Genomic DNA, 14,712 nt, shown 5'->3' with positions numbered 1-14,712 from the left:
CTATCTCAAATTGCAAAATTTAACTGTATAACATAAATTCAAGCTGATACTAGTCCTTTCCCCTATCAAATCCCACGTAAATGAGGGATTTGATATGCTGAAATAAATAATATGCCACACTTTGAGAGGAAAGAATGGCTTAGGAAAAATAAACAAAACATGGTCCTGTTAAAAAATATATTAGTCTTTATATCTTTAAAAGGTATGTGTTGGTGTTTCTTGTTCTCTTCAGACCTTTCTTGCTCTGTAATAAATTCCTTGTGATTGCTTGTCAAAACAAATCCAATCCTGATAATCTCTCTCTTGTTTTGGTAGAGATTAGTTTACCTTTGAAGCAATTATAAGATAATAAGAAAATAACCCACAGTGTACAATCATTAAATTATCTGAAGATGTTCAAGGGGGCATATCAACAGTGTAGTTTTAGTGTGATCTGGAGAATCTAACATTAATTGCCAGTTAGACTTGCTCTCATCTTTATTTTGTTATTTTTTTTTAATTTTTTATTTATTTATGATAGTCACAGAGAGAGAAGGAGAGAGAGGCAGAGACAGGCAGAGGGAGAAGCAGGCTCCATGCACCGGGAGCCTGATGTGGGATTCGATCCCGGGTCTCCAGGATCACGCCCTGGGCCAAAGGCAGGCGCCAAACCGCAGCGCCACCCAGGGATCCCTCTCATCTTTATTTTGGAACTAGACTGAAGGGTTATATTTTTTAATAGATTTTAATAATTTTATTCTTTGGAACAATTAATTATAGGAAAAAGCAATTCACAGAAGTTAGGTTTTGATCTTATTACAAAATCCAAACATCTTAAACTTGAACAATCCAGAAATTTTAGTTGATGAAGGTAAGAAAATCTGATTGGGCAGCTATGACTTTCACATGAATGGCTCGCTTTGACTAGTCCCATCTTTTCATTGTGCTGTTAAATACCCGCAGCGTACAAGGGTGTGTGCTAGGTTGTTGGGGAGATGGGCTGGAATGAAGCATGCCCTAGTGGTGGAGCTGGAGCTGGAGCTGGCCGACCTGAATCTGTAGCGGGTTAACTCTGTTACCTAGAGTAAGTGCTTTTAGTTTCCTCATCTTCAGTTTCCTCATCTCTGGCACTTGGCTTCTGACATTCCTTCTGGTTTTACAAGTCTGTGATTTTCTGAATCTGTCTTAGGATGATTGGTGCTTTTGGTCTGAGTGTTTGTGTCCCTGCCAAAATTCATATGTTGAAAACCCTGTGCCCACAGTGATGGTATCAGGAGGTGGGGCCTTTGGGAGGGAGTTAGGTAATGAGACAGAGGCCTTATAAGTGGGACCAGTGCCTTAACAGACCCCCAGAGATGGATACACATCATCTACCACTTGAGGACATAGAAGTGTGTAGTCTGTGACTGGAAGAGGGCCTTCACCAGAACCTGACCATGCTGGCACCTTGATCTTGGATTTCCAGCCTCTAGAACTATGAGAAATAAATTTCTGTCATTCATAAGCCACCTGGTCTGTGATGTTTTGTTATAGTAGCCCAAAAAGGCTAAGAGAGCTAGGGAGTTTAATGTAAGTGCTTGGAGCTCCACAGAAGAAAGGAGTTCTTCATATCCAAATTATTTTCATTATATTCTTTCTTTGTTTTATTGCTGTACATCTGCATGGGTTTGTAGGGAAATTGTTTATAAATCTGTTCATCAGATGTTGAATGCCTCTTATGTGCAGGATGTGTAGGTGGTAGGAATGCAAAGACTTAGGAAACACAGAGCTCTGGATAGAGGTAGAAGATAAGTATTTGCATTGTAGTATGTTCTGTGCTGTAATAAAAGTGAAGGTGTAATAGTTATTTCAGAAATACTTATTGATTGCTTCCTCTGTGTTTTGACAATAGGATGTGCTAGGCACTGGGCGTGCAGAGAGGAATAAGATACAGCTGAAGAGCTAAGCGTCCTAGTACTCATTTATAGATGCCAAGAGTATCTCAGCTTTTCATAGCATCAGGTAAATCCCTTATCCTCTGAGTCCCTGGAAGCCTAATGGGTGTCTGCCAGCAGTTAGGACTATAAGGTCCTGTTCTCCACATTCACATTAGGTGAATTAGCAGTCAAGTAGTATTTCATCAGTCATCAACCATCTTGCACTGGAGAGAGCTGTCTTAGGGTAGGGTGTACTGCCAAACCAGACCCCAAAATGTAATGATCCAAATACAGAGGAGGTTTATTTCTTGCCCATTTAATAGTCTAGGACTGGGATTCAGTGTTCTTCCCTCTATGTTTCCATCATTCTGGAGGGCTTGTCTGTGTGTGCTGCTTAAAACTGAACTGAATCTTGGGGGCCACCTGGCTGACTCAGTCAGTGGAGAATGTGACTCTTGAACTGAGGGGTGGGAGTTCAAGCCCCATGTTGAGCATAGAGCCTACTTAAAAAAAAAGTATCTTAAATTCTGCATATGAGTGAAATCAGGTGGTATTTAAACAAAACAGATGAACATAGGGGGAGGGAAGGAAAAATAAAATAACAGAGAGGGAGACAAACCATGAGAAGACTCCTACCTAGAGGAAACAAACTGAGGGTTGCTGGAGGGGAGGTGTATGGGGGAATGGAGTAACTGGGTGGTAGGCATTAAGGAGGGCACTTAATGTGATGAACACTGGGTGTTATATGCAAGTGACTAATCACTAAATTCTACCCTAAAACTAATACTGTACTATATGTTAACTAATTTGAATTTAAATAAAACCTTGAAAGAAAGAGAAAAAACAAGTAAAAAAAAACCCACCAGCAACCTGAATTGTCACTTTTTACCTTGCAAAGCAGAGACATGTGTCACTTAGGTTCCATTGGGGAGAGCGTGGGCCCTCACCTGTGTTGCAAGGAAGACTGGGAAGCATGGTGCCCCACTACAAGCAGCATATATGTACTCTATTTCTGCTTAAGAAGGGAAGAATAGATTTCAGTGAAAAATCTCTGCATAAATGTGAAACTGACCCATTAAAACAAGAGTTTTCCTTTCTATGGGCTTCTTTCCCTTTAGGAACATTTATCTTTGCAGTCAGAAGAAATATTTTCTTTCCTAAACCTCAAGTTGGACTTAATTAGAGAAATAGAAGGCATAACCCTTGCCCTCAAAAAAACTTTAAAAAATTGTTAAGGGGGATCCCTGGGTGGCTCAGCAGTTTAGCACCTCCCTTCAGCCCGGGGCGTGAGCCTGGAGTCCTGGGATCGAGTCCCACATCAGGCTCCCTAATGGAGCCTGCTTCTCCCTCTGCCTGTGTCTCTGCCTCTCTCTCTCTCTGTGTATCTCTTATGAATAAATAAATAAAATCTTAATAAATAAATAAATAAATAAATAAATAAATAAATAAATAAAATAAAAAAATAAAAAATAGTTAAGGAAATGAGACTCATATGCAAAATCATCTGGGCAGGATACAGGCTCTTAATCTCTGCAATCTTGTTAGCCCCTAACACAGATCTGACATGTACTAGTTGCTCAAATAACTGTTGAAATCAATTACAAGCAGTCTAAATGCATGGTTGTCTAAAATGGGATGTGGTGTGGTTGGTGGGAAAGACAGCAGTGGAGTCTGTTAGCGGATATTGCAAAACAGATTCTCAAATTATTACAGCAAGCAGGAGATAATGGCACATGCCCCCAGACTGAGTGTGACTTCTAGGTTCCCAGAGTTCCTCATGGGCATGCAGAGCTGTGCATGTGGAGCAGAGATTCAAAAACTACCTCTGTCTTTCTTCTGAGGGATTTATTCTGTCCTGGCCACTACCCTGCCTGTTTTGAGGGCTCTGGCTACATGCCTGCCTTTGGCCAGATGTGAATAACAGGTGCTAACCAGCTTCAGTACTTTCCTCAGTAAGTCCCAGGAGACTGAATGAAGTGAAAGCCAAGTTTCTAGAGCTAGCATCCTCAAGCAGGCCCAGACTTGTGGCCTTTCTAAGATCAGTCCTTTACCTGGTTAGTCTGCACCGCATTGTGAGTTTGCTGCTGGCTTTCGTATATGGGGAAGATTTCTAATTCTGATCTTTTAACAGTGTTATTGAGATATAATTTACATATCATAAAACTGACCACTTTCAAATGTATAATGCAGCAGTTTTTAGTGTATTCACAAGGTTTTGCAGCTGCCACCACTAATTCTAGAACATTTTCATCACTCCAGAAAGCAAGCCTATACCTGTTAGCAGTTACTCTACATTCTTCCCTTCTCCCACCCCCCCACCCCCCAGGCCTAGTAACCTTTCTAACCTAGAAAGTCTACTTTCTACCTTATGGATTTGCCTATTCAGGGCATTTAATATCAATGGAATTTGTAAGAAACTAATAAGTGTCTAGGACCAGGATGTATACTAAATTCTCTTGTATCCAAGTCCAGGGCTCTTTCTACTCTTCTTCTGAGCCATCTGTGTGAAACAAGTGAACTTGAACCTGGAGAGCTTGGCAGAATGGCTTTTCCTCCCCCATCACTTTTTAAATTCGTTTCCTTGGCTACCTTCCCTGGTGGGACTTTACTCCTGAAAAAGTCTTCTCCTTTGAAGCTTCACCTTGTCCTCACTGATTAACCTGCATGAGCACTATGTTCTAGGAGCCTCATCAGTGTGCTGGCAGTTGCTTGACTTTTCATGATGACACTTTGGCACTGCATTCACACACCTGGGACACTCCAGCACTTAGGAAGAAGGGTACCTTCTTCTTGTGCCTGTATCAGAATTAGATCAGAGCTTTGTTCTTTCTGTTTCAGCAGTAATTCATAAAGCCAAGTCTGAATGTCGGGGGCCTAGTATACCAACCACTGTGCTTCTTTCCTCCTCCCTGTCCGCTGAGTCTTGCCCTTTTGTGATTTCTCTTTCTCTTCAAAACTGTTTTTTGATGTCCTCCTCCCACGTGGATGAAAAATATTTTATTGGAGTAGAGTTGTGAGAAACAACATATGATTTGCTGACTTGTCCGCCTCCAAGGGAAAGCTCTGGCCATTGAAAGGTACTTTTTCCTTAGGACTTGGCATCTGAGCCCTGCAGGTAGCATTTGCCACAGCCTTTGCCACCCATCACACCCCTCCACACCTGTTCTAGGTTTCCATCTTTTCTCCTCGCAGCCCCTGTGAATCCAATTTTACACAGACTCCAAGAGATATGAGGTCTTTGAAACTGTACAATCAATAAAAATGCATTCTTTCTGCAGCAATTGTAATTGACAACAATATTAGGGTACTAATGAAATGGGTATTTTCATTTAGCATCTGTAACCTCTGAAACACAAATTAATCATTTCAGGGAAGAGACCAGATGTTTCCACATCTGAGTTTGTATTCAGAATTAACTCATCTTCTGCTCCCCTGATTTTGATTACTCTGTATCATGTCACATGATAGATTGGCAGGTAGCCCGGGTATGACATTATCTGGGTGACTCAGACAACCACTAGGAGTTTGCTCTGCAGTGGCTCTGTGTGGAGCCTGTTTGGGTGGGGTGAGGTCTGGAGACATGTTCCTTGCCCTCAGGGAGCTTACTGTCCTCTAGTTGAGTGTGTATGATGGTCAGTCTTTAAGACACATTAAAATGTGGTGCTTGGGATGCCTGGATGGCACAGTCAGTTTAGCGGTTATGCCTCTGCCTTCAGCTCAGGTCTTGACCCCTAGGGTCCTGGAATTGAGCCCTGCATTGAGCTCCCTGCTCAGTGGGAGCCTGCTTCTCCCTCTCCCTCTGCCTGCCACTCCTGCTTATGTTTTCTCTTTCTGTCTGTCAAATAAATAAAATCTTTAAAAAATAAAGTAAAATAAAATAAAATAAAATAATAAAATAAAATGTGATGCTCATTTTCCTCTGCCGGCCATAACCAGAGAAATGGGAGGGGCTTCCTGGAAGGGGAGGGTTTAGAGCAGGGCCTTGAAGCCTGAGAATGTCTGAGTGGGAAGTAGACAGCTCAGTACCTTCAGTACCTTGGAGTCTGCTAGTTCTGGCTTTAGAATACTGCTCTGCCTTTATGTGACCTTAGGCCAGTTACTTAAGCTTTTAACTGGGAGAAAGAGCTGTTAGGAAAATTCAACACTTGTATAGTTCTTGGCACAGTAGAACTTCAATAATTGATGTTTCCCTTTCAGGTTAAAGATGGAAAGAGTAAAAACTAGGTAATGAACTTATATTTGAGGGTGGAGTGGTGGGCAGTGGAAGAGAGATAAGGGCAAAGGAATATACAGGCTTTTTTCATGCATATAATGCCTATTTTTTTAGTTCTTAAGCAAGGATATTCATCTTTTCCCAAAGAAACATGTGATTAATCTTTCTTTACCCTATAGACCACTGTCCTTTGTCTCCCACTGCTATCCTGGCTGTGCCTGCCTAACCATGTTTCTCCCCTGTCCAGGAGTGCTCCCACCCCAGCCCACTGCTGCCCGGCTGTTGGAACGCTCTTTAATACCAACACACTTGAGGCTTTCAAGGCCGCAGATAAGAAGCTACTTTTGGAGCAAGCAGCAGATGAGGTGAGCTGGGAAACGATGGGGTAGCATGGTAGGTCCAGTGTCTCTGATCACGTACATGGGTCTGGCATGGAAACAGGCATAGAGCAGGTACTTAAAGATAGCTGTGGGCTCTGGTTTATCTCAGAGAGTACTTGCAGCTTTCCCGTGTTGGCAGGAAGGTCAGGGAGAAGACCTTCAGGCTCTCAGCTGGGGATAGGCTGGAAAGTCCCGGCAGGGTAGTTGTAAAAAGCTTTGCTGCTGCTTTCAGTTAGCATTTGGAAGCAGCTTGACCCAGCCCTGAGAGTTCTGTTCCTGTGTCTGCATGCCTTTGTGTTCTCTGTTCTTTGTGCTTCCACTTTTAAGCACTGTAATGCTATCAGAAGTAATTGTAGAGTCTCTCTAGGATCTTTCGGGCTCCATCTAAACTACTCCATCTGATTTACAAGGTCCCTGTGGCCTGGCCTCTTTGGCCTTTCTCCCCTGTCATTCTTGCCCTTACCTTCTCTGACCCCATCACAATAAATCACTTACAATTCCTTTCCCTACTTTTGTTCTCACCCCTGTCCTTGGGATATAATATTCTCTCTGCCAAGAGTGTCTTTCCCTTACTTCTTCACATCTGAGTGTTAGGAATTAAAATAGGAGAACAGTTTATTCCTATCCTCTCTAACCTACTTAATCAAGTGGTCTTCACACTAGTCTTAAAATAGAAAAGAGTCTTATTTATGTAGATGCCATGGTCAGAGAAGGAAATCTTCTCCCTTTGGTCCTGAGGAAGGCATCCTTTACATCCCTTGAGATGGGTATAGCTTGTGATACAGGTGATGATGGTGGTTTTCCTTGGCCTGCAGCTTCACTGCTTCTAGGCTCCTGCTCTGGCTGCACATTTCAAAGCCTGTCTCCAAAGAGTGGGTCAGGTTCTCATCCATCATCAAAAATCACAGATTGTTCCCCACAGAAATCCCACCCCTTGCCCTGGGGCTCAGTCTTTACCTCCGTCGACACTCCCCAGCAGTTCCCACACCCTTAGTTTCTCAGAAGTGGGGACCTGCTCTTCTCTGGTCCAGCTCCTCCAAGGTTATTATGTCGATGGCAGGAACTTCTCTTCCACTCAGTGGCTCCTATTGGTGCAACTGTTTGCCTTGCTTAGTGACAGAGTTTAGCAGCTAATTTCAGCTGCTGAAACATCTTGTGATCAGCAGCTACAAACCATACCAGCTCTGCTTCTGGTCGCAATACTTGCTGAGTATGCATAAACTCATCATTCTCTTTCCTTCATGTCTCAGGGCAAGATAATTCCTCTTCTAGAAATCTCCTACATCTAGTTCAGATCACTGCCTCCTAGAATCCCTCCTTTGCTCCTTGCCCTTCCACCTGCTCAGCCCAGTTTGGTGGCAGATCCACCGAATTCCAGGAATTCCATATCCCTTTGAGGTAGCATGTCCTAACTGGTGGTGCACTCGGACATTTATGCCTATCTCCCTCACCAAATCCAAAGCTTCTTGAGGGTAGAGACTGTGTCTTTTATTCTGTAATCCTGATGTGCCTGGTAGCTAGTAGGCAGTAAACATTTGTTGGGGGAAATAAGGAAGGCATGCTTGCCTCCTTGGATGCTGAGACTGACAAAAAGGAGGGTTATTGGGTTTTTTCAATTTTTCAGCGGCCACAGGGAGTGTGGCCAGAGTGAGGTAACAACCTACTTTACTGCCTGGGTTAAGTGGTGCTGGGCTTGGAGGAAAGAAGAGCTCGAAGCTTTTTGCCTCTGTGCTTCACTTGAGAGCGAAGTTCAGAGATGCCTGAGAACCTGCCTTGACACTTCTCTTTCTTATGACAGATATGGGAAGCCATAAAATCAGGCGCTGCTCTTGAAAACCCTGTCCTCCTCAACAAGTTCCTCCTCTTGACATTTGCAGTAAGTAAATGGACTCTTGGGTACATTTAGACTGCTGAAATGCACTGGCCAAGTCCAGGCTGCCGATAGGACGCTGTGCTCTTTTCACTGAAGCTACTACCTGGTATAATTGAAGTCAGAGCTGTTCAAGAAACACTCATTTGATAAGTGGCCCCATAGTGCTGGCACTTAACACCAGTGCAAAACTAATTCATTCTTACTGACCATACTGATCATAATCACATGGTTTGTGTAACATGGTGACCCATGTCTTGTCATTCAGGACACAATAAAGTCAGCTTCAGGGAGTAGTGGTTCTTTGTTGCTAATGTCTTTTTTCAGTACAATCCTGTGGAGCTCAGTTTCTGGGTCCATCAACATAAGGAAAAGGTGACATCTTGGGGATCATGGCTATCCCCCAACAGCTTCTGGACTAGAGGAGTTCACACTACATAGTTTGTCTGTACAGCTGTGTTTCTTTTTAAGAATGAAAAATGTTTTGTGTAAGTGTAACATCTGTTGCCTAGGGAAGTAGAGGGAAGGACCTGGTCTCTATGATGGGCAGTGTGGGAAAATGTAAGGGTGGATTATAGAGATATCAGCCACATACACACCTGTGTATGTATATGTTTGTATGTCTGTGTATATATCTGCCCAAGACAAAGGAGAGAATGATAAAAATCATACTGAAGGCCATGCCAAAGGGTGGCTATTATATAAGGAGCACATTACCTAACGTGTTATAATGCTTTCTGTGTAATAGCGAGAGAGAGAGAAAAATGTTTAAATTCAAAAAAAAAAATTGTTTAAATTCTTCATGAGATTATTGGCTGCAATTTGGCATTAATAATTTGCTTGTAAATTTGAGCAATTTTGTAGATCTGCTACTAAGAGATAAGTAGTGCTAATTAAGGATTTCTGGGTTTGTTACTTTAATATCGATATATTTTCTGTACCAAAGAATTCTCAGTAATAGAATCTGACAATTTGTGTTTAATGAGAAAAATAACATTAGCTCTTACTTAAAGTTTTAAGGCATTTCCTAGAGTTAGTATGTGTGTTGGCCCTGCTGCCCTTTTTACTGATCATTCTTACCTTGCCTTTAAAAAAAAAAAAATTAAAAGTCTCTATCTTTTAAAATCTTCAAACACAAAGGGCTTTATGTTTAATTTAATCGAGGTCCTTTGTATCCTGAAAAGAATTCTAAGAAATTCAAGCCTTTTGACTTTTGAAGATGATCTGATAAAGCTTCTTAGAAATTGTGAAGTTTTTCATCTTGAATTGTTTAACCTTTGACTAAAGATCAGTTATGACAAATCATTTAAGTATAAAGAAGAGAGAATAATCTCTGGAGATGTTTTTACTTTCCTTTCTACTGTTTTTAGGACTCAAAGGAACAGGCACTTCATTCATTTCAATTTTGTATTTTGTTTTGCTGCTGTCAAAAGGGAATTTGTTCTTAGTTGATCGATTAATGGCAGAATTAGAAACTGGAAACTATAATTACTAGACTTCCTCATCCAGACACACGTTTATATATACATTTATATTCAAAAAGTTATCTAGTACAATTTCATTTATATGAAAAGCCCAGAATAGACAAATCCATAGAGGCATGAAATAGGTGACTGGTTCCAAGGGGGGGGGAGAAGAGAGAATGGGGAGCTCTGTGGATGGGTTTTTCTAACTAATAAATTGACAGAGGTGGGAGGGGCTCTGCTATTAGAGTTTCTTTTTGGGGCATTGAAAATGTTCTGCAGTTGAGTGGTGGTACAACCTTGTCAATATACCAGAAAACCACCCAGTTCTACACTTGAACATGGTAAATTTTCTGGTATGTGAGTTTTATTTCAATAAAAAGTCATCAAACAACTACCTATTCTTTATTCTTAGCAAGATTCAAGAAGCAATATTGATTAGCCAATAAATAGACTGATGGAGAAGCTGCCAACTGCCCATATAACTATGAGATCCCACCATAGGAGTGACTTAGGCCACAAAGGCTGCAAGAATCCAGAGGCAAGAGCATCCAGCCTGAGTGGGAAGTTTTCAAGATCAGCTTCATGAGTCATTGTCTCTGCCTTGCATCCCTTGGTGGAGGAGTGGTCAGATACATCCCTGAAGATGTAATCTCATGTCACTGATGTTCCTTTGTTCTCAGAACCTCTTCTGTGACCTGTGGCATTAATCATGGACTCACTTTGTCTCTGCCTCTACAGCTGTCTAAGGGCTGGACTGGGTTTTACTTATCTTTTTGTCAGAGTGTCTAATGTATTGCTTTGTACATAGCAAGTGCTTAATAGTTGCTGATCCAAATTTCACCAACGAGGCATTTCTGAAAGCATCATTTTACTATCCCAGGCATATGTAGGTTATGGATAGCACAGCTTCTTCAATAACATGCTCAATGCATTTGATTATAAAGAGTGGTAACCATGTTTGGTGGTTGAGCCTCCCCAGATGGATTATTGAATATGGATGATTGGTACCATGAACAGAGTAAATTTCAGAAACAGAATCTTGCCCCCTTCTCCACCACTCAGTATTTTTGTTTTATTGAGTTCTTCTCCCCCTCTGAGCTTTAGTTTTCTGTCCATTAAAAGGGATAATAGTTACTTCCAGGAGTGGTTTTGTATATTAAACAAGGATGATGATCATTGTCAACACTTTCTGTTAGCAAGTGGCTGATATGTTTATCATGAGATATTCGTGTGTGGTGTGTAGGAATACTTTAAGAGAAATTCTGTATTCTATCATGAGGTCTATAGAAGATGAGACTTTCTGACCAGCTGATCATATCTTTTGTGCATCAGTGTGTCTGTCTACATGGCAGTGGGGAATTACATTAATAGTTGCATTTCAATTTAATCATTGGTGCTACTCTGATATCCTCTGTCATATTCTTTCTTCTAGGATCTAAAGAAGTACCACTTCTACTACTGGTTTTGCTTCCCTGCTCTCTGCCTTCCAGAGAGTATACCCCTCATCCAGGGTCCAGTGGGCTTGGATCAAAGGTTTTCGCCAAAACAGGTATCAACAAATAAAACAAAATGCAGCAAAAATTGGACTTAACACACTTGAGTACTTTAGTTCATTCTAAAGACAGATAGGCACTTGCTGAATGAAGAGATGGTCACTGTGGAATCCTCCATACATGGTACTAGGAGCAGACTTATTCACAACATGTGAATAAAATCATATTTTATTCAATTTAATCATATTGTAAAATCATATTGAAAGAGTAGTGAGTGATATTTTTTCAGATTTTCAGTGACATTTGGTGAAAAGCTAAGCTGGTGGGGAGGAGTTATAGGAATATGTTGTTAAGTCTGCAAGAATTTGCCAAAATGTGGTTTTCACTTTCACTGTGAGGATCCTAAGGCAGTATACTTTGGAAAGAGTCTTTGAAACCAAACAAAAGACATTCTACCACCCTCACACCATGTTGTGGAACATCAGGAATGGCACATGCAGAGCTAGTCTTTGTGGTCTACGAAAGACAATAAGGTCATCAGAGATGATCCTGAGAAGAGCAGTGAAAATAATCAGGCCAGTAGAACACAGATCCTAAACCAAAGAATTCTGATTGCTATTGAGGCAAGGATTGTGGTCATGTCAAGATGATCTGAAAATCATGAAGCACGTCAATCACTAAACCATGAATTCTAACACCAGGGAAAAGCCCTTATTGATGAAAAAATAGTAATAAGTTTGTTTAGAACAAATTGAAGGTTGTTTTGTGGAACTAATTTCCCAAGAAATATAAGTGGAGGAAAAGGACTATGCCATAGGACTGACTGCTGATGGATACAGTGTTTCTTTTAGGAATGACATGAATACTGTAAAATTATTGCATTGATGGTTGGGTAATCATATGAACATGCTAAAAACAGCTGAATTATGCACTTTACGTCGGTGAATTGTATAGTAAGTGAGGTATGTGTCAATAATGCTGTTATTTTATGGAAAGGTTCAGGGTAAAATTCATCAGTGGTGGATTCAGTCCTTGGTTTTTAAAGGAGCTCTCTCTACATCTTTGTGATTAGCATCTTAGGGAACGACCATACTGCACCATAAAATGTCCCCTCGTGCCCCTGTCTAAGACACACCACCGTGCACATGGAAAATGCTACACAGAAGTGAAGGGGTATTATTTGAAGTACTTATATGTTCATTTGTTGCAGAAGAATAACAGGGGTATGCTCAGTCATTTCTAGTCTCCTGCCTTTAAAGTGCCTTTTATGTTAATTTTAAGCTCAGAAGTAGATATGTAATTGTCTGGAGAATAACTCAATGTTTCCTGTTCTTAGATTCAAGCCCTTGAGCATGCATATGATGATCTTTGTCAAACAGAAGGAGTCCCAGCGCTACCATACTTCTTAATCAAGTATGATGAGAACATGGTACTGGTTTCCCTGCTTAAACACTACAGTGATTTCTTCCAAGACCAAAGGACAAAGGTCAGAGAAACTCTGAGTTTCATTTTATTAGCCCTAAAAAAATCTGATGTTCATGTCGTACGTAGTAAGACCACTGCAAAATTCAGACTCACTTAGATTTCTTTAGTCCTCCAAAGAATGTGGTGGAACATTCTGTATCTTCATCCTCTCCCACCCTTGTTCCCAAATCAGCTTCTCCTCCAGATTTTCCTAGCTCTGTTACACCTCAGAGTAATTTTGGGTTCCCTACTTCCTATTTGTGATAAAGTTATTTCTGTTTTCCTTTCTGATATTTTAACTTATTTTATATTTTAACTTATTTCCAGAGTTACCAGAGTCTCTTTTTATTGTAGAACTTAGCGTAGTACTGTTACACTCGTTATCAACATCCTTTCTGATAGAGACATCAAATTTTTGACATTTAGTTTTCTCATAATTTCATCACTATTCAAAGCCTCCCTGTGCATCAAATTACTGCCTTCCCCCCACTTATCTTGAATTATCTCCTTAGAAAGGATTCCTAGATAGTTACTTAGTGAAAGGGTTTGAATACTTAAAGGTTTACCGTCAATGGTACACCGGTAAATGTTTGACAGCTGACTCTCAGGTAGGGCAAAACCCTGATTGTATAGTGTTTGCTTCTTTCCGTGGTGCTGCTACTCCCACTGTGGCCAATTTCAAGCTACTAATGTGAAGTCACAGAACATGGAGATGGCAAGAGATGGTAACGGTTGACTCTTCCAAGTCTGCCTGCACCAGCTCTGGCACACCACTGCTTATCTGTCACAGCTCTAGCACACAAACCATGCCAGTTCTTGGTCCTGCCAGCTGTGCCCCCTTACCAGCTCTGGAATGTTGTACATTTTACATATTTGCATCAGTTAAAAATGGGCCTTGTTAACGTTCTTATTTCCCCTCAGGGAAATAACGATTCTGCTGAGTAGTCACAGTGGCAACTGCGTCACTAACAACAATTACTTGTCCTTCAAGCCAGTGCTTGTGATTCCATCAAAAACAGCCCATATCACTATTCCGTTGCCAGTCTTTTTGGAAAGCTTGCTTGAGTCTTTTGCTTTCTGCAGAGCAGTTACTGAAGATTGGATGTTTGGGAAACATTTTGTAATTTTAACAACATTAGCGTTTAATTCTAGGGTTTTAAAATCTTTGGACAAGAACGATAGCAAAGGAACAGCAATTGATATGCTATTAGCGGGCTCTTTCTTCACTTAGCAAGCTCCACGTCTTGGCAGCCATCTGTGACATTGCTGTGCATTAGATACTTGGATTTTTGTCCTTTTCTTTTAAAACCTGTAATCGCCTTTGCGCATTTCCTGTTATATCAAGTGTTTGAGTAATAGATGGCTATTTGTCAGATAAACGTGTTTACTGAAGTTACTCAAGTTGACAATTTTGCCCTTTTCTCTCTTACACTGTACTTTCTCGGCAAATAGCTGGGTGGACCATAGCCAGAGCATGACTGAGCTACTTCAACGAATTGCATGCTCTCAGCCAAGTAGAAAGGAGCATTTATTTCAACAACCTTCTGAACAAATGTTTTTTTTTTTTTTTTCCAATTACATTTTGCTTCTTTCTACTGATTTGTATTACAAAAGGAAATGATTTGCCCAACTTCACACAATGATTGTGTGACAAAGCCAGTTGGAGAACACAGAACTCCTGGCCCATGATGATTTCTGACTGTCACTACCACCAATAAAAAAAATCTATTTACCCAAAGAGTTAAGCTGGCTTACCTACTATTGTGCTGACTAATTTCTACAGTAATTGACGTTCCTGATTTGGTTCCAAAAGCACTTAAACATTTTGGAATAACTTTTGAATCATCAAAGAAATATTAAATAATGTTCAGCCTAAATGTCAAATGGATTCTGTAATTTTCCTGTCTGGATGTTTGCTTTTTGTACTCATG

General features: G+C 40.8%; 1 protein-coding gene across 17 annotated transcripts in view; it reads left to right on the top strand.

The window, feature by feature from the left end:
- ATG7 (autophagy related 7) overlaps positions 1–14,712 on the top strand; it is a 239,146-nt gene that overhangs the window by 20,544 nt on the left and 203,890 nt on the right. For all 17 annotated transcript variants that reach the window (XR_007404313.1, XR_003137836.3, XR_007404315.1 and 14 more), the window contains 4 exons: positions 6,356–6,473; positions 8,287–8,364; positions 11,257–11,373; positions 12,654–12,803. Coding sequence is in view for 13 of the 17 variants with exons in the window: in XM_025449669.3 (XP_025305454.1) it covers positions 6,356–6,473; positions 8,287–8,364; positions 11,257–11,373; positions 12,654–12,803 (463 nt within the window). In the remaining 4 variants the exon portion in view is untranslated. The remainder of the gene's footprint in view (positions 1–6,355; positions 6,474–8,286; positions 8,365–11,256; positions 11,374–12,653; positions 12,804–14,712) is intronic.

Source organism: Canis lupus, chromosome 20 (assembly GCF_003254725.2).
Source record: "Canis lupus dingo isolate Sandy chromosome 20, ASM325472v2, whole genome shotgun sequence".
Classification (NCBI taxonomy): domain Eukaryota; kingdom Metazoa; phylum Chordata; class Mammalia; order Carnivora; family Canidae; genus Canis; species Canis lupus.
This window is presented reverse-complemented; position numbering and strand designations above follow the sequence as displayed.